At 40.4% G+C, this 20,164-nt stretch overlaps 2 protein-coding genes across 5 annotated transcripts in view; one reads left to right on the top strand and one right to left on the bottom strand.

The window, feature by feature from the left end:
- Positions 1-4,239, top strand: part of dnah5 (dynein, axonemal, heavy chain 5) — a 101,247-nt gene extending 97,008 nt beyond the window's left edge. For all 3 annotated transcript variants that reach the window (XM_084357286.1, XM_084357285.1, XM_084357284.1), the window contains 2 exons: positions 820-1,051; positions 2,494-4,239. In XM_084357286.1, the coding sequence (XP_084213412.1) occupies positions 820-1,051; positions 2,494-2,645 (384 nt within the window). In that variant the 3' untranslated portion in view covers positions 2,646-4,239. The remainder of the gene's footprint in view (positions 1-819; positions 1,052-2,493) is intronic.
- The window catches only part of adcy2a (adenylate cyclase 2a), an 80,000-nt gene continuing 63,419 nt past the window's right edge, over positions 3,584-20,164 (bottom strand). For both annotated transcript variants that reach the window (XM_084357288.1, XM_084357289.1), the window contains exons 20-26: positions 12,380-12,464; positions 9,660-9,818; positions 8,437-8,583; positions 7,933-8,043; positions 7,720-7,834; positions 6,274-6,398; positions 3,584-4,922 (exon numbers count right to left, since the gene is read on the bottom strand). In XM_084357288.1, coding sequence (XP_084213414.1) covers positions 4,770-4,922; positions 6,274-6,398; positions 7,720-7,834; positions 7,933-8,043; positions 8,437-8,583; positions 9,660-9,818; positions 12,380-12,464 — 895 coding nt within the window. In that variant the 3' untranslated portion in view covers positions 3,584-4,769. The remainder of the gene's footprint in view (positions 4,923-6,273; positions 6,399-7,719; positions 7,835-7,932; positions 8,044-8,436; positions 8,584-9,659; positions 9,819-12,379; positions 12,465-20,164) is intronic.

Here is a 20,164-nt window from a genome sequence, read left to right as displayed (position 1 = left end):
TATGTTTGTCTTTTTTTTTTTGTTTAGCTCTTAAACTCTCTCTTTCCATTTCCTTGGTGACTGGTGGCCCTGAGTCACTGAAAATTTGTACTGAATTTGGTGTTGATCCAAATCTGGCGTCTGGTTATCCTTTAAAGAAATGAAATGAGCTGAGATAGAGACCTGTGGGCTGAGGTATCTTTCAGGGCCAGCGAATCAATTTACTTTGCAATTTAAGTAGTAGCAGGAACAGGAAATCATTTAGCATTGGTGTCAGGTTTGCACATCCTGCTGCCTTCTAGTTTTATTTATTCCACTCTGTGGAACAATCCCTGTTGCATGCTCAGGGACAGAAAATACTGTGGATGCAGATGTCTGTATTTTACTGAACGGGGATTTAGTCGTCATTTTTCTGCCTGCTCAAAGAGACACTGCAGCTTTTGTTGGACCATTGAATCTCATCACGTGTCTGTCCTTGTCATCTGTTATTATTAGTCCCTATCTGCTCAATTTGAACCAATAAGGTTTTTTTTCCTCTTTCAAAATTGGCACAAAATGACATGGGGGAAACAATACTCACATTTCATTTATTTATTGTGCACTCTGCTCTCACTCTTTGCTCATATTGGATTTATTGTCTTTCTGTCAGCACAGCATCCTACAAAACGACGCCATCGATGGAGTGCACTTCACAGCCCTACACAGTGCTTTTTTATTGTACCTCTATTACAGTCCTGTTATCAAATAGATTTTTTTGTGGGGAAACATTTACAAAATAATCAGCTCTGTCATACTGCCCACATCTCTGCTTTACCTGTGGATTTTTCCCTGCACTTGTAGGAGATCACTCGGGCCAACAAGGGCTGGGCGCTGGACCGCATGGTGCTGTGCAACGAGGTGACCAGGTGGATGAAGGACGACATCACCCAGCCCCCTGCTGAGGGAGTGTACGTCTACGGCCTCTACCTGGAAGGAGCCGGCTGGGACCGCCGCAGCTGCAAACTCATCGACTCCAAGCCCAAAGTCCTCTTTGAGATGATGCCTGTGATCAGGATGTATGCTGAGAATAATGGTGAGCATTCATGTTTGAGATGAGTCAGATGGATGAAGGCTTCCTGACGTTTGAGTCAGATGGATGAAGGCTTCCTGACGTTAAATTCTTATTTAAAAGGTCACAAAAATAATTAACAAAGTAGATTTTAATGATGTGTCTGATTAAAAACGCTTTAATCCTGTCTTTTCTTATCAGGATCAGTTTTTCCAGTCTCAATCTTCTCTCCTCCTCAACATTTGCATCCCACACAGTCACTCAGAACAGATGGATGTAACATTTAAATGTCAAGCAGACCAAGTGCTATTTATTTTGTCTGGGAACAGATTAGCAGCCGTATCTGGCACAGTGTTTCTTCTGGGTAAAACCAGACTATATTCAGGCGGGCAGCAGAGAGACGGGCCCCTGTGGACACCTGCAAGCAAGGCTGCCTGGGAAATGAATTAATGATCCAATGATACGCGTAATGCGGTTTGTTTACACCATGTCCCCTCCCAGCTTTTCTCACAAGAAGGCTGCCTTCTGGGTGCAAGTGTATGTTTGTGTGTGTGTGCACTGACACTGATGGAGGGATGCTGCTATAGACGAGTGGTTGGAAGAGCATCTATGACTGTGTGTGACTTGCACGTGTGTGTGTGGGTGTATGTGAGAGTCTAGAAAACCCCTCTACGTCCCTTCAAACATGATGAGTCTCTTCTCTGTGTATGCTCTCTGAAGGCAGACTCGATTCGGGCTGTTTGTTTGCTCATGAAAAGGATTGTTGATTTTTGTGCTGAAGGGGGGCTGTTGAAGGACACTCAAGTAGCACTCCTAGTGAGACAGCCTAACATCTTAGCAGCTACCAAGCTGTCTAAAAGCCACAGTAAGAAAGGTGGTGCTGAGAGAGTTGTAGGCAATAACCACATTCTGCTACTACAGTTTTCCTGATTTGAGCAGACTTTGACTTCATCAGAAACAGATGTTTAGTTAAACTCGGCTGGGTGTCCCAGTGGCAACTTGCACAGATTTAAATATTTAATTTAATGATTGAGACAAATTTGCCAGCTGCTGCTCTGTTTTCTACTAGTTTTCAGTGCCTATCAAGCAGACATGGGAATCAGGTTATTTGTTTCAAGTCTCAAGTTATTTTTTGTTGGCCAAGTCAAATCAAGACAAGTCACCTCCCTCAAGATTCTGCAGTCTTACTTGCAGTACCCAGTCCTTATGACGAGAAAAGACCAATAATTATATTCTTGACCAATTAATCCACCCTGTTTAAAAAAGTATGACAATGAATATGGTTTGAATTATAATTATATATGTTCAGTTAAATAAAAGTAATCAAACAAATGCCAATTCACTTTAACCTCCAAGCCAAGTTGCAAGTCATCAAAAGTGACTCCAGTCGACTGAAGTCCAAGTCACACTGACTCGATTGCACACCTCTGCCGTCAAGTGACATTTATGATTTTTCTGTGTTGCAGGTGTGAAGGATTCCCGCCTCTACTCCTGTCCAATCTACAAAAAGCCAGTTAGGACCGACATAAATTACATCGCAGCTGTAGACCTGAAGACATCACTGTCTCCAGAATACTGGATCCTACGGGGCGTGGCTCTCCTCTGTGACGTCAAATGATCGTTTAATGCTGAGAATGTGACACATCTGGTAGGAGCTCAGCTATTCTTAACTTCACATCAGTCACACGCTCAATGTAATAGAATATGCAGAATGTTACCATGGCTACCACTTTATCTCTCTTCCGCAACATGGGAACTTGTGGTAAAACAGCCAGTACCAAAAAATGGGAACATCAGTGTGTCTGTCTTCTTTGTCTTGGAAGGACCATGTACAACGTTAAACAACAATACCTTAGAGTCAAAGTGATAGAAAGACAATTGTCATCTACAGTACAAATGATAACACTTGAGGTCAGTCGTATTTATTTCAGTCAACACAGTATTTACCAAGTGTGAAAGTTCATTTCACTTCAGTCTTTACACTACAGCCATCTTTGTTCACTTTGACCTGAAGGTCAGATATACATGTATGAATCCCTCTGATTTTTTTGTATAATTTCTGTATTTTTGGAGTTTGGTCTTCAGCCTGCTGTGGCTGAACTGTGAAAGAAAATTAATTTTTAATGGTTATTGGTCGTCAAATTATGTCCATAAGAACTTTCTATTTGTATGTAAGTAGCTAAGTCTTTAATCATCTAGAGCACACCTTCTCTGAAAACAGCAGGGTAAAGCAGACGTGACTCAAACTGTACTGCTTCACTGAATGATTCAACTTCAGCCCTGATGGGTCTAGACATATTGTATGACATTGTGTAATGCCCCTGGTAAGCAGATGGACGATGTGCTTCGTTCTAGAGGGAAAAAACAAAGACGACTTATTCTAGTTGGGATTAATGTCATCAACTTTTCTCATCACTATGATGTAACGGAGACGTATTCAGATATTTTCATCACCCTGCCTTTAAATGTAAATTGAGTGCATGTCACAGCATACTCCTGTCATGTGAATGTGTTGTGAGCGGGCCATTTTTAAAGAATAAGAACATTCCATAGAACTGAAATACATAGAAATTTTAATGAAGTTTTTACAAAAAACAATGGCATCAAAACATCAAAACACTTTTTTGGTAATATTTTCTTTTGTTACAAAACCATCATTTCATAGGCAATCTAGAGCTACCCTGTACACAGACCAGGTTCGGGTTTCCCAAATTAAAAATCTTCACACTGAAATCATCTTTATCCTTTTGTTTTCCTGTAATTTTACTCAACCCTGACTTTTGAAGCTGTACGGCTCAGATCTGATTTTCTTTGTCTAAGCAGAATCAAACACCTAATTTTTGGCAGGTACTGACGAATCTGACCTATGCCATGAAGACGCTTAGTTTAGTCTAATCAGTCAATGAGGAAAAGATGATTAAAGTGCAAAGATATTTGTGGGAAACTTGGCCCTGCATGAATATCACAATATATTCATATTCGCTTTTTAAACTTTTCCATGTCTAGACCATCTGTCAAATACATCCAAGATTTCGTGCTTTTAACACGGTTGATGGAGTTATATACACACATTTGTGTCTCCTTGTTGGCTGGCTGTGTATTGTGTCTGCTCATGCAGTTTTCCCTTGTAAAATGTGTTCTGTCATCAGATCTTCCTTCCGTTATCACTTTGTAAAAGTTTGGGGCACATAAATGTCTTTGTATTCACAACACCAGCATGTCTTTTATTTTGTATTAACATTGTTCACTCTGAAATTCCTGGCATTAAGATGCTCTTCAAGAGGCCTTGATGTAAAAATGTTGCCACTCTTTGTTTCTCTACTTCGTACTGTACATCAAATGATGTACTGAGTCCAGTAAAGTGAACAAAATATAGATGCTGCTGCTGTTTATGACGATGCCTCCCAAAACAGAGTCACAATACTAATTTAAACTTCAGATTGTTCTCTCTGAATGGACATGTGCCACTGTGGCTGTTTTGGATCCAACATTCATATTACAATACATTTGAGGGGTTATTGCCTACTTGCTGTACATGCTACACTTACAGTTACATAAGTGACAAAATGTATACTACAGCTGTGGCATAGGTAGCTTGCAATGCAACATTAAAATCCGATCCGATTCCTTCGTGCTTCACACTTCATTTCTGTTACAACAGCACTGACGAGATCAAATGTCCTCCATACACACTGAACGTGTTCTTTGTGCCTGTTTGAATTCAGCATATTCTGAACCAGTCTCATGGCATTACATTCCCTTGGGACAGTGAGCGGGTCATCTCTGTGTGCACAAAGTAGGTCTTGAGATCTCCTTTGCCCTTAACGTTGATGATGCCTCTACAAGAGCACACGTAGCCCAGGGTGAGAAGGATGCGACTCGTCTCCTCCGTCACCTACAGGGAGAAGCAGATGGGTTACGTCTATTTTGCTTATCTTACACGACTGAATTAAATTCCTGCTGGCGAAAAATCTGCTGACCATTACATAAATAACATGCTTGTGTTTTTGGCATGCTGCTCTGCATCACCAGACCTTTTATTTAACGGACAGAAATCAGGATTTAACGTGGATATAGTCTTGCATTAGAAATGCAAGTCCACTTACCATCTGCATTATTTTCCCACAAGATTACAAAAATATGTGTGTCATGAGCTGCAGTCACAGGTGCCTTGACTGTATTTTCTAACACGACCATTAAAGACTGTAAACGAAAAGGGCCACAGCAATCATCACAGCTTTAACTGTACAGAACAGAAGTACAAGCTGTTTGCATAGACAACACAAAATGAAAATGTCCTCGGTGGGTTTTAAATTTCGGAAACGTCAGTGTGATACCTTGGAATAACTCTGCATATCTTAAATATCAACAGCCAATCTTGGAATACAATTCAAGGCAGATGGCTCTATCAAATGTGTGCAGGCTGTGAAGTGTATTACAGCCCTCTGAAGACTCAGTGATTCCCACAGCCACTTGCTGTGCAGGTGAAACACCATTATATCTTATCTGTGTTCAGGCAGGGTGCGAAGAAAGATTTAGACATGTTGAGGTGATGTAATATTTTTGCTGGAGGAAGAGTTTGTTTTGTCTTTGAAGTCCATACATATAAAATGGTGGCAGTGCTGCTGCAACCACCAACTTCAACCACAATGTTATGAAGAAATACAGAAAATGAGAGACTTCTAAAACTGGTTTGTTCTTGAATGCAACACAGAAAGTCATTGAGTTATTCTATATTTTAGTTATTTCCATCAAATCCCACATGGAAAAATAACCAAACCAACAATCTGTCACTTGGGGCTGCAATTATTTATTTTCATTTCCATTCTTAATTTATTGAGTAGTTTTTTGGTTTTTAAATTGTCTGGAAATTATTAATAAATCGATGATCAAAAGTAGTTGGTGTTTAATTAAATAGTGACAACCAATGAATTAATCGTTGCAGCTCTAGTGTCAGTCCGTTTCAAAACTTCCCCATCTCATCTGTTGCTCTGTCCTTTCATTCCTTCTGAAAACGTCACTCTTTCATCATCAACCATCAAAACAAATCCCAAATATATAGTTTGCTAAAAATCAACCGTAGCAGGATGATGTACATGTATAAAGGATTGAGTAAAGACAAAAACAACGGTAAGGAAAATGTCTCTAAGTTCAACAGTGTGGTTCATTGATGTTATTAATAGCTTTAACTGTGGCACAGAGGAAAACACAATATAGAAAAGAAAAACGTAGAATGTCTTCATTACCTGTATTTTTCCTAAGACTCCAGTGCTGTCCATTCTGCTGGCTACATTCACTGTGTTCCCCCAGATATCATACTGTGGTTTCTGGGCTCCGATCACTCCAGCTATGACTGGACCGTGGTTAATACCTGACAAAGAACACCAAGCAATCTGAATGGGAAATTACAATACACAGAACAAAGGAGTATTTGGTGCACAGTAAATTACATATTTAATAACATTGCTATTCTTTTGCCTACATGTGTTCAGAAGAGACATTTCTTTTGAATAAAGGTGCAACTGTATCAGGAAACTGCACGCACATTACAAAAAGTGGTCATTTGTTTCTATGTCTGATGTCACACTTGAATCATCTTGTTGGAAATGTATTAAAATCAATTTTTGATATTGCTGATTAATTATTGAGTGCAGCTCCTTCAGCAAGAGAGAATAAACACAGTTTTTCACAAGATTTCATCAGAACACGAGATGAAGTGGAAGCTAAATGCAGCTGAACTCTTAATCCCCTACACTCGCGGCACCTCTGCTGAAGAGGCTCTGGAGCTTTTCACAGCACTGACATGACACTGTGCGTCTCTCCACTCTGGCGTCAGAGTCAGATTGCTGGAAATTGCAATTTACACAAATGTGCACAGGCAGCGCACACAGGCACACAGCCACTGGTTTTGTCCGGTCCCAGTGGGTGAGGACTTGTATCCCTCTCTGATGGAGCGTTTTAGGCCCGTCTGGACACAGCAGGGATGTGCAGTGGCACACATGCACACTGCTGAGTTAATGGAGCATCCCATGCTGTGATTTTCGCAGACAGGTTGAAGGTATTGAACTCCGACTCTCACCACATGCAGGGAGCTGGGACCTGCCCGCCTCCTTTCCTCTTCATTTCCCCCTCTACACTTCAGCCAGTCTCTCTCTGCTGTTATGTTGCCATGACTATACCTATGTCCTGCTGCAAACATGTCTGTTTTCTTGTCATTAGACATTTAACATCTCTCTGATCCTACTAAGATTATGAAATTACAGCCACAGTATACTGCTGCTCTGAAAAAAAAAAAAAAGATCTTGGATGCATAAAGGCTATCAATGTTGCATTCAGTTAGAATGCATTCAAGCTAATTATTTTAAGTAAACCCTCAAATACTGAATCCACAGTACCAACACTGCAGCTGTGTTGTTGAAAATAATAAGATATGATTTCTGCCAATACAAGTCTGCAAGGGTTTGCAACTCAAGCCAGTATAAAGGATATTGTTGTGCTCCCATATTTCATCTCAGTTATTTGCTGCATTTTGATGTCTGACAGATGACAACAAACTCCCTGCTGCTGAATTCTATTATACTTGGAGCACGTCATGTTTCCATTCACACAATGTGATCAGTAGCACACAAACCAATAAGGCAAAATGCAGGTGAACTGTGGGTAAGAAAACATAGCTTTCGTGTGTAACTCACCAACTCTGAGTTTGAAGTCGTTGAAGGAGTGTTTGTTGATAACGTCCAGCTTCCCCACCAAGGCGAAAGCAAACTCTACCATGGTCCCTATGTGCATGTACTGCCTGTCATGCTCCTGGGAAACAGTGAAGATATGAATTCTAAGTCAAATGCAATTTGAAAGTTGTGAGAAGTGACACAAAAGTATGATTTCAGTGTGCGCAATGAGCCCACCTGTGATGTGTACTCAGGCCCAGGTGATGCGTTCAGCCCAGTAGCAGCCATGTAAGTGCTGCCAATCGTCTTGATCTTTTCCACACCGCTGAATTTAGGTTTGGACAGCAGCTACACAATCAAACAAATGACACAGTTATAGCTCATGTTGTCATTGTTCAAGACACATGTATGAATTGCTGTTTTCCTCCCTTTTACCTGCAGTCGAAAGCCCCTCAGACTACACGCACCATTACAAGAGGTTGTAGTAGGGCTGGGTGACATGGTCTTAAAATAACATTGCAATACTTTCAGGCTCTGTCGTGATTTTTGACAAATAATCATGTGTGGATATAATGACTAAGTGAGTAAATGACTAAGTGGAACAAGTAGAGCAGTTTGGTAAATAAAATTTTACTGTAATACAGCCTTTAAAACTAGGAAAAGACAACATGTATGCCACATCACAATATAACGAAATAAAAAAAAAAGACCAGACATACCCCCGTAATGAAGGTTATTTACCTCATCAAAATCAGCAATGATTTCATTGAGGAGCCTGAGACACTCCAATCCTTCTTTGTTGACGTCAGATTCGGTGTAGAACTCTTTAAAGTCAGGGATGGAAGCGAACATGACACACACCAGGTCATAGGACTGGTGGTACAGATCCTGCAAGACAAAAAGTGGGAGACAAAATACAGACGTTAGCTTTGGACAGCTGTACAACAGTGTTACAATCATGATAAACAACAGGATGACAAGATTCTCATGTATAATGTCAAGATAATCATGATCACATGAGAGTTTTCAGTGTATATTTAACAAGTGATAAACCAGACACACAAACTGTAGTAGGCAAATCACCCACACCATATTCCAAATAAAAGCTACTCTAATATCCATAAGTGCAGCAACTTGCTCCTGATCTTCAAGTGCAAGAATAGAATTATTTGCTGACTCTTCATTCAGAGTTCTTGCAGCTGAAGCAGCACTACCATTTAAACTCCTGTGACCTCCATGATACCACGTTCTCTAAACTTCCTAATTTGTAAAATTGTACTTCTCACGCTTCACATTGTGAGAAGCACCCAGGGGAGATAACATGTTTCAGGATGATGAATGAGAAAAGTCTCACAGGGATGTCAGCAAATTCACCTAGTCTGTCTCTCCCAGTGTTTTGTCATTATTAAGGTAATTCATCACTTTAATACCACATTACAAGTGCCAGTTCCATTTAAAAACCCAGGATCAGAAGAAGTTACTACTAAAAATTTTTAGCACTGAATATCTCCAATGGCTAATAACTTTTTACCACTTTGTCATTTGCCTTTTACAACTTCAATACTCTATTGTACACTCTGGTTTTAAATAAAATTCTACATCAACTCTTGGATTCTACATCTCATTACCTAAACATAAAACTTTACTGAAACACCCAACATATGTCTTTTAATATCAAAACCCATCCTGGTTTTGAAGTGGATCAAAAGTTAACATGATAAGCGGCAAATAAAAAAAAGTATGTACATATTTTAGATCTAATGCATTGACTCAAGATTATCTTTGGCATGAGCTGCTTTTTGCAAAGCCTCATCAGGGATAATGAATCCATGTAATGGATGTTGGCATACAGCCACTGATACTGCAGCAGCTCTTTGAAACCACAATGCATCTGTTGGTCAAAACAAAACTTACATGATCCATCATCATATCTCTAATGCAAAGAAAATTTAATTAATGCTCACTTCGTTCTTCCAGTTACGTGCCAGGAAATGTTCTGCAACGTGTGCAGGAAGGACGTTTTCCAACAGAACCCGGTTCAGGTTCTCCATGGTTTCGATCTCCTCACACTCCTTCTTGAACTTGTTCTTCCACAGAAAGTCTAACCTACAGTAATATTCATTCTGTTACAAGAGGACACAGAGGTGAAGAGACTGAAGGTACAGCTGTACAGCTTGCTTCCATCAAGTCACAGAGAAGAAATAGAAACAGCTACAAGCGTGGGTTCCAGCGAGGCTTAAAGACAGAAAAGAAAATGTAACATTGAAAAGAATGGGCCACAAATTTGTCACATTTATGAGAAACTCACAACTTCCAGGAAAAAGACAGAAATACAGTGATTTATGGAGCTTTACCAGCATTACTTTAACAAGACTTTTCAAAGAACACAGTGTGAAGCGAGACAGAGAAAATGTTTCAGGACAGGTGAGGAATGACTTTCTTTTGTGAGAATACTGTGGGTACAATTTGTGATGTGACACTTCATTTTGTTCAGTATCATGTGAAGCATTCAGGTGCTCTACAATGATGACTATTTACTGTAAGCCTGTTCCTGAGCAGTACACGAACTGGTTTGGCAAAGAGGATGCGCCAACCAAGGAGAAACATGTTTGAAAGATGGTCTGATGGAAGCAGATCAGCAGAAAAAAGTGATTAGAAAAATAATAACTTGTTACAAAGAGAAAAGGCTGGTGTGTGTGTGTGTGTGTGTGTGTGCGTGTGTGAGAGACTAGGCTGATATTAATAAATGGCATCTGTTATTTTCGCTGTACAGACCGCTGCACCTGGCACCTTCATTGATCTGGGGACATCAGTAATTTGTCTTCTAAAAATACATTTATTATCCACTCAAACTCAATCTGCTTAATGTTTATGTCTAGATTTGTGGCACGTTTAATACACAGGAAACATACCGTCACATTTGCCACATTGTTGTGAGACAGTAAGCCTCAAGCATTCAGAGAAACAGAAGCTCCCAATGGGAATTTATAGTGTGTCAACAGCTGTTGAAAATAACCCTTTTATAGCTATTGAAATCACACTAAATAATGCATAGAACATACACTATGTCCAATGTACTGTGATCACAAACAAGACTCCCTGCAATGTCACCACACTTTGAAATATCCAATTAACTATTATTATTATTATTAACAGCGGCACAGGGTAGTAAAAGGTGAAGCTTTTGCTCTCACCTGTGCATCCACTCATGTAGTCAGTGTGCTTTTTGTGGACACAGTTCAGTCCCCGCAGGGCAAGAAAAAAAAAGTGTGTAGCAGCCATGCTGTTATTTCGGTACACAGCATGGCCCAGGGGATCAGCTGCATCCCATTTCATGATAAGCTCTCATATAAAACACAAATATGACTCTGCCCATGTCTCCTCTGTCTGAGATCTCATTCTGCTATCAAGTCTGTTCTACACCTTAAAATAAAATGTGTATGTACGTTAGCATGTGCACACACACAGTCACTCACTTCATGTATGACTGGCCAATGTGTCCTGTGTTATCTAGGGTATCTGTTACTCTTAATACATACAGTTGATGTTGGTGGCTAAGACTGTACTGTAGCTCCAGAAGCAAAGTAGTGCCTCAGTTCTGGATCACTCCCAAGTACAGTAAGTACCCGGCAGTGTAGCATAACCCCAAAATAGCCAAAGTAAGAAGCGCATCGCTCTCCAGAATGACCAGTGTCTCGTCCCTGCATCTCCCTGCTAGTAAATCTCCACTTGCATAACTTCAGACTTACTGATGTAAATCATTGGCCAGAGTGGCTGAAGGGAGGCAAACTGCTCTCATGATGCCTCTCTCGTACAGTGTGGCACAGCAGCCGAAAAGCTTTGCTGGCTCTACTGAGTTTATCAGCTGTGCAGCGTTTGATTTCCATCTAGGAGATGGATAGGAGCAGCCACACCCCCTTCCCCAAAAGGGAAAAAGTGGAATATATATATAGATCTGCAATGATTAGTCGATTAATCATTAGTCAATCAAAACAAATTTCCCAAATACTTTGATAAACTGATTGATGGTTTCAGTCATTTTTCAAGCAAAACAGTAGGGTTTTGGACTGTTGGTTGGACTAAAAGAAGCAATTTGAAGACGTTACTTTGGGCTTTGTGAAACTGTGATGAGCATTTTTCACAACTTTGATATTTAATAGACTAAACAATCATGAAAATAATCAGCAGATTAATCAATAATATAAATAATCTTTAGTTTCAGTCCTTGCTTACATTAAATATCTTAAATTAGCTTGAGTGGCACAGAAGAAAAATGCTCGGCAATGATCCCACTGACCTGCGTGCAATGCCCAGCTGCATTGCTTCGACCAAGGCCGGGGATTACATCTAACACAATTGTGTTTATCATGCAAGGATTAAAGACACCATGGAAATCATGTTGTGATCACTTGTGACAGGTATATGAGAGATATGTAGCATATAACATGAGCTTCTCACAAATGCAGTCTACACCTTTCACCGGCCAACAGACTAAGTTATCAGTGACAAAGACCATAGTACATGGGAATATAGCCAGTCCAAACTGAGAGAAATCAAGAAGGTACATTAGGTAATGAAGCAACAAGTAAATGGTGAAAAGACTAAAGGGTGCAACGGTGATGATCTAAAAGCTTAGCACAAGACAGACAATAACACCATTCAAACTATTATAGTGTGGACTTACCTGTCTGGCGAGCACAAGCAGAGTGATGAAGAAGATAAAGAGCGAGATAGAGCCCATAGTCTTCAGATCTTTGAGAACTCCTGGTCTTGAAGGGCAGAGAAAAAAATGAAAGATGTGTTTGTGTGCAGAGACGTAGAGAAGACAGAAACAGATAAAGACAGAGATAAATAAGAGTGACATGCAAAAATAGATAAAATGAGGGGATTACAAAAAAAAAGACAAAGAGATGAGAGACAGAACATTTAATTAAAAATTCAGATTGCAATCAGTAGTCTGTGACCTGTGCCACATGATTGGTTAGCAGACCATTTCATTCCAAGCTGTCACTCGGTTCAGATTGTCACTTCTGCTTTGCTGTGACAAGAGCTTGTTTACTAGGTGCATCCCAGTGGCTGAGCTTCTCTGCTGGGATGCATTCAGGAGGAACGCTTTTCAAGAAGCAAAAAATATCCAGATAGTGTTTACGATCGGCAAACGTTCAGCACTTTTAACTCCCATGTTTTTCTCATCATAATCCAAACAATAGGACAACCAATCAAACTACTAGCTATTGTGTGTTTATGAATTGTACTGTACATGCAACAACACACACTCAAAGCCCAAAATATACTGTATATGTGAGGTTACAAAAAAAATTAAAACAAAATTTATTTTATTATTTTTGTATTTGTATTTCTTTCTTTCTATATTATTTTATCTACAACGAAACTGTGTTTCCTTCATAGCAGTGAAGTCTCACTGTCCTCATTTAAGGTCTGACTGTGTTAAGACTTGAACAGGACTGCTGCATTCTAATTTCTGCAAGCACAGTTAGCATATTAATGGACTTTCATTCTTATCTAGGGCAGAGCTCAGCAGACAACTGAGAAAACAGTCTGCAAGTTCTGCACTTGCCTGGTTCATTATCTAATCAATTCTTTGGGCAGAATCAATGGCAATGACTGAGGGCGGACAGTTTCACATAAAGGCAAATCCAAAATGGAAAGCATGAAAACTCTCAATAGTCAAAGCGTTTTTCAACGACAGAAATGACGAAAGCTCTTCACTTTTCCATTTTGTACTGCTGCTGACCTAAGCTGTGTGAAATTTATTGGTTTAGCAGAAAACTCCTTAAAAATCACATTATGCTGTTTAAATTGCTTTGGACAGGAAAGTCAATAACCAAAAAGACAATTTCCTTCCCCTGCTGGAAATCAGCCAATTTAGGCTTGAATGGATGCATTGACCATCCAAAGACACTTTTTGGAGATTATCTACTGACAATACACTAGTGATTGACACTGCATGTTCCAAGAGGGGTTTTTGGGGATCTTAAATCTATTACTTGGAGCAATCAATCAGAAAATCTATGGAGCAAGTCCAGGATTTGTCTGTTATGATATCATCACTGCAGTCCATCTTGGCTGTTCAGTTTGACGAGAGTTGTTCAGTTGTTGTGAGCTGTGCAGCCGAAGAATAGAATTTCCATTAGTATATTTTGAAGAAAAGCAACTATCTAATATTTTGGGAGACATCATTTTCTGCTGTCTTACCCAATGTCAAATGAGATCGATTAAAAAGTACTGCCTCTGTGTATCCAGTATAGAGATAGGTTAGTTAAGTTTTTTAAACACAGACAGCAACTTTGTATTGTATTATCTATCTATCTATCTCTATGTGTTATCTATGACCAAAATATATTCATCAGCATTGGAAAAGAAGACGCAGGTTTTGGATTAAGAGCAGCCGACTTTGAGACAATCACTGCCCACCTATCTTATGACCACCCAACCTGACCAGCCAGGGTAAGAGCCATGCTAATCCAGCTTGAATTTGAGGCTGCATCTGGCTAGTGTCTGGTCAGAGGAAAATTAAACAGAAGACATTGGACTGGCCAAACAACAGGAAATGAGAGACTACTGTGCCCACATCTTTACAGAGACCCGTTTCCTAAAATGCTTGATGATTAAAGGTGATAGACAGTGTTTACCTGATGTCCAACAATGTGAAGATGCACACCATATTATCATCACAATCTTGTTGGTGCGGCTTTCATTCACTGCAATTTCAAAATTGCACCACAGAACTATTTCCTTGGTGTATATGTGTTGAAGTAACTTCAAAATCTATTTTATGTAACCCTCTGTTGTATAATGACAGATACATTGTTATGTTGTTATTCTAAGAAACTACAAAGTTGTCTCATATGTCAAAACCACACATTGTAGCTTAAAGAGCCATTAGCTTTCGGAGCTGTTAACTGAACTATGGATGCAGTAACAGCATGCAGTATCTCTCAAGTCTCATTCTGACAACAGGGATGCCAGGCTTGCACACAGTCAAGTAAACTCAGGTAGTACAGGATATACTGGATATTGCTGGACAATAAAGTTGCTCCCATGCTTGGGACGGACATTAGGCTGACGTTAGTTATGTAGGCGGCATGTCAGAGGGAGGAGATCATCTGTGGATGATAATCAAAACTCACCATTATAAGAGTATTTTTATTTTTTGTCTGAGTATTTTTTTAAACGAACATCTCGGGGCACATGTCGGATTGTATGACCTTGTTGAGAAGCACATTTTTACCTCAAGCTACATGTCTGCAGCCATAAATAACAACTGTTAGAGCAGTTATGAAGACATTTCACCTCTCATCCAAGAGGCTTCTTCATTTCTTACTAGATGGAGGGGAGTTGCAGGTTTTTTAACTTTGTGTGGGAGTGTCCTTACAGAGCCGTTAAGGACCCCTTGCAGGTTATAGAATATTTGCAAAAACTGGGAAAGGACAAAGCCATAGACAGGCCATTATATTACCTACTGTACCCTGGAGAAACTATCCCATGCATCTATGGCCAAAAGACACAAGGAAGGAGCACCACTCAGACCCATCATCAGCAGCATCAACTCAGTTACTTATAACATAGCCAAGCTACTATTGTAGATTACAACAAACGTGTAAGGCACTACAGATTGATGCATGTTTTGTTTTTGTAACGTTTATGTATTGAAAAGATGCAGCTTTTATTTGGTAGACTGCTGTAGTCTGATAATTGGAAGGTCTTTCTGAATGAAAGGGGAATTTAAATGATAAAAAAGTAGCCATGTGCAGTAATATAGATAACTGAGGATGCCATGAACTTAGATGCATCACCAATAGTTTTGCATTCGAATCGTAATCAAATCGTGGGGCCAGTGAAGATTCACACCTCTAATAAAGAGATCAATTTTCTCTGCACATTTTATTTTAAGACCACTGTAACCTTTTGTTCTTTTCTTGGATATCTGTCAGTTCAGCTATACTTATTAGCTCAGGATGTTTTATCATAATGTAATACGCATAGTGCAAGCTATGAGTATACTATGGACTTTCAACTTTGAAAGCCCCAGAGTTCCAGGCTTACATATCAGTGAACAGTTGTATCTGCTTGGGTGCAGACGCTTTTCCGCTTGCTCTCGCTTCTGCTTGCCTTTTTTCCACTATTATTCTTTTTTTTCTTCACTGAGAGATTACAGGCAGTGACTCCTGGATATTTAGAAACCACTGGGAGCATAATTTATTGGAGATAAAGTACATTGCTGGCTCATTTCAAATTTTTTTTCCGAACTCTTCAACACTTTCTGAACGAGGCCTAAGAGGTAGCACAAGCCTGTTAGCAGCTAACTAGCAAGCTAACCAGCAACAGGATGCCACCCTTCACCACTGACGATTTCCACAAACTCATGCAGAAGATCACTTTGTTGGAAACTAAAATCCACAGATTAGAAGTTAATGTGGAGGTTAACGGACTGTGTGGAAATGAAACCACTCTTCCTTTCAGCGGAAAAGAGAACGCTAACACACAGCTACCTAGCACTGATAAGAAACGGGAGAGCCGTGATCTCCGCAGTAAATCTCCACATGGAAGTCCTCCCTGGAACACTCTTGGGGCAAAGCCAAAGAAGAACTCTGCTCCTTGGAACATGGATGGAAGAATAACAGGAAGAACCGTCCACCCGGAGATCTCTGATGCTACCGGCTGGCCAGCACTACCATCCTCCTCCTCCTCTACTCCAATGCAGAGCAGGACACAGCCGTGGTCAGCTGCTAAAGGAAAGACCAACAGCAAACATCCCGTACAACAAACTATCAAAGTGCAAAACAGATTTGCTCCACTACGCCGAGATTCCGCATCTCCATCTGATGACCTGTACCACTCATCGCCACAGAGAAGGGTAAGGTCTGAACGTAAATCAGAAGCTAACAGGCCACAGGCAAAGCTAACGACTGGGCCCCAAACTCTGATTGTGGGAGATGGCACTGTTAAAGATGTGAGATTCATGTGCGGTGAAAACATGAAGGTTCTCTGTTTTCCAAAGGATATGGTTCCTGACATGACAGCGAGAATCCCTGGTATTGTTGCAGCAAATCCAACTGTCAAAAAGATCATTTTGCATACGGGGATGAATGACATTGTGAAGCAGCAGTCTGAAATGCTCAAACAAGATTTTACTGATCTGTTGAACACAGTCAGCTCCCTGGATGTTGAGGTTTTAATCAGTGGCCCCCTTCCACCAGTCAGAAGAGGTGCTGAGAGATTCAGCAGATTGATGGCACTGAACACATGGCTTTCCAAAGCATGTAATGTCCATTCTATGTATTTTTTGGACAACTTCAATTTCTTTTGGGACCGCAGACATCTTTTTAAGCAAGATGGACTCTTCCTAAATAGGTCAGGAGTCAAACTGTTTATGTCCAACATATCTTTCTGCCTGCGTCACCAATCTGTTCCCTCCACCAAGGACAAGAGGCAAGACAGGCTGAAACAAACAGGAGATAATCACAAAGGAAACCGAGCACAACCCCCAGCTGAAGTGAGCTCCACTCATGACAGATGTCAGGACAAACAGGAAGAGGATTCTCTCTGTGAGGTTCAACTGTCTACACCACCCCAAACCCCACCCAGTTCACCATCTACTGTGGGCATGTTGTCGCCTTCGTCCCCCCTCATGGAGTTCACCGACCAAATGAACAAGCTGGTCATCGCTGGGACACAGTTTACCCCCCGCCCTACTGCAATTTTCTCTCCTCTCATTCCCCTGAAACACCCTCAGCCTTCGGTGAAGTTAAGACACACACCACCCCCACCCTTTTCACACAGGCATCATCCTCCCCAAGCTGATAAGAGCTCAGCACACTTAGATCTTTCTGTCTCTTACTGCTGATGTTTTATGGGTCCAGGCTCTAAAGATGTCACTCCTGACTATTCCCAGCGAAAGTCGGGGCCCAGTGTACTGGAAGCTTCTTCAGTTCATGTTATGATCGGTAATAGAAAAAGAATGTTTAAATTGCCAAGAAAGAGTGTAATGTCAAATTTAACATTCATTCCGGGTCCAGGCTACGAAGTTGATATCTTTAATGTCTTCCCCCCAGAAAAGCCGGGGCCCCTTGGAGTTCAGGTAGTCTCCTCGATTCCTGTGTTTACAGGTAATAGAAAAATGGTAAATTTGCTGAGACACAGGAAGTGCCTTAATAAATCTGCCAATCTATTAAATTTAGCTCCCATTCCTCGTCAGCCACAAACTGTCACAAAAGATTGCACAGCTGGTTTTGACTCTTTTAATTTAGCTTTATTAAACATCAGGTCTCTGGCAGGAAAATCTTTTTTAATACATGATTTTATCATCAAACACAATCTTAATTTTATGTTTTTAACTGAAACCTGGTTAGACCAAGACAACAGTGCAGCTGTTCACATTGAATCAAGCCCTCCAAACTTCTCTTTCATAAGTGAGACTAGAAAGCATAAAAAAGGAGGAGGTGTTAGTATTCTGTTTAATGAGTTACTCAAATGCAAGCAAATGTTTTATGGAAATTTTACTTCTTTTGAATATGTGGCTCTTCAGTTAAACTCATCTTCTCGGGCTATATTTCTAAACATCTACAGGCCACCTAAATACTGTACAGATTTTTTTGATGACCTTGTTGAGTTACTGTCTCTTATCTGCACTGACTTTGATTGTGTGTTAATTGTTGGTGACTTTAACATCCATGTCGACAAACCTGAGGACAGATGGACTAAAGAACTGTGTCGTGTCCTTGATAACTTTGGACTCACTCAGCATGTGATGCAGCCCACACACAACAGGGGCCACATCCTAGACTTGGTTATCTCCAAGGGTCTGAACATTCCTAAGGTTCTGGTATCTGATGTTGCTCTCTCTGATCATTACTGTGTTCTCTTTGAGAGTGATATATGTGTGTACACAAATGTTCAAACTGAGGTCGTCTCAAAGCGTTACATCACTGAAAACACCAGTGACATATTCATTGAGGCTTTCTCCTCCACACCTCCCCTCTCCAGGTTCTCCGTCAATGACCTTGTAGATCACTTCAGTTCTAAAGTTACAAATGTTATTGATGCCATTGCACCCACTAAAGTGAAGGTGGTCTCTGGTAAGAAAAAATCTCCTTGGAGAAATGCCACGCTTGTCAAAATGGAAAAAAAGGAATGCCGAAAGGCAGAGCGCAGGTGGCGCAAAACTAAGCTCCAAGTTCATTTTGACATTTATAAAGAGAGACTTTACATTTTTAATTTAGAACTGAAAAAGTCAAGGCAGTCCTTCTTTTCAGACATTACCACCAAAAACAATAATAATGCACGTGCCCTGTTTGCTACTGTCGACAGGCTAACAAACCCTCCTGTGCCAGTAGCCTCTGAACATCTATCTACCAGGGCCTGTAATGAATTTGCATCCTTCTTCACTGACAAAATTCAGAAAATTAGACAAGCGGTCTGTGCCACCGTACCTAGTACAGGAGGCGTGTTATCCATGTGTCCACCGAAAACCAACTCTAACACCATGACACAATTTGACCAAATCAATGACAAAAACCTGCAAGAGATAATACAACATTTGAAATCTTCCTCATGCTGCCTTGATATTTTACCAGCAGGGTTCTTCAAAAAAGTTTCAGACTGCATGACTCCAGATCTGCTACAGATTGTCAACATGTCTCTACTTTCAGGCGTCTTCCCCCAAGCCATGAAAACTGCAGTTATTAAACCACTCCTGAAGAAGAACAATCTAGACACATCAGTAATGAATAATTACAGGCCCATATCGAACCTCCCAATTTTAAGTAAAATCATTGAAAAAGCTGTTTTTCAACAGCTGAACAATTACTTAATAGTAAATGGCTGTTTTGATGTCTTCCAATCAGGATTTCGACCACATCATAGCACTGAGACTGCTCTAGTCAAGGTCCTCAATGACATTCATTTAAACACAGACAATGGCAAAATTTCAGTCTTAGTATTACTGGATCTCAGTGCTGCGTTTGACACAGTCGACCACAACATACTACTGGACCGACTGGAAAACTGGGTGGGACTCTCTGGTACAGCACTAAACTGGTTTAAATCCTATCTAAATGATAGAGACTACTTTGTGTCTATTGGTAATTACACATCTGAAAGGATGAAAATGACAAGCGGAGTACCCCAGGGCTCCATTCTGGGGCCTCTACTATTCAACATTTACATGCTTCCTCTAGCTCAGATAATGGAAAACAACAAAATATGTTACCATAGTTATGCAGATGACACACAAATTTACATAACCATCTCACCAGGGGACTACAATCCCATACAAACGCTAAGTAGATGCATTGAACAAATCAATGATTGGATGTGTCAGAGTTTTCTTCAGTTAAACAAAGATAAGACTGAAATAATTGTTTTTGGAGCCAAGGAAGAACGACTCACAGTCTCTGCTCAGCTTCAATCTATAATGTTGAAAACTGCAAACCAAGCCAGAAACCTC

The sequence above is a fragment of the Pagrus pagrus genome (genome assembly GCF_965226575.1).
Source record: "Pagrus pagrus genome assembly, chromosome: 7".
Lineage (NCBI taxonomy): Eukaryota > Metazoa > Chordata > Actinopteri > Spariformes > Sparidae > Pagrus > Pagrus pagrus.
Note: the sequence above shows the minus strand (reverse complement) of the source record. Positions and strands in the feature narration are given on the sequence as shown.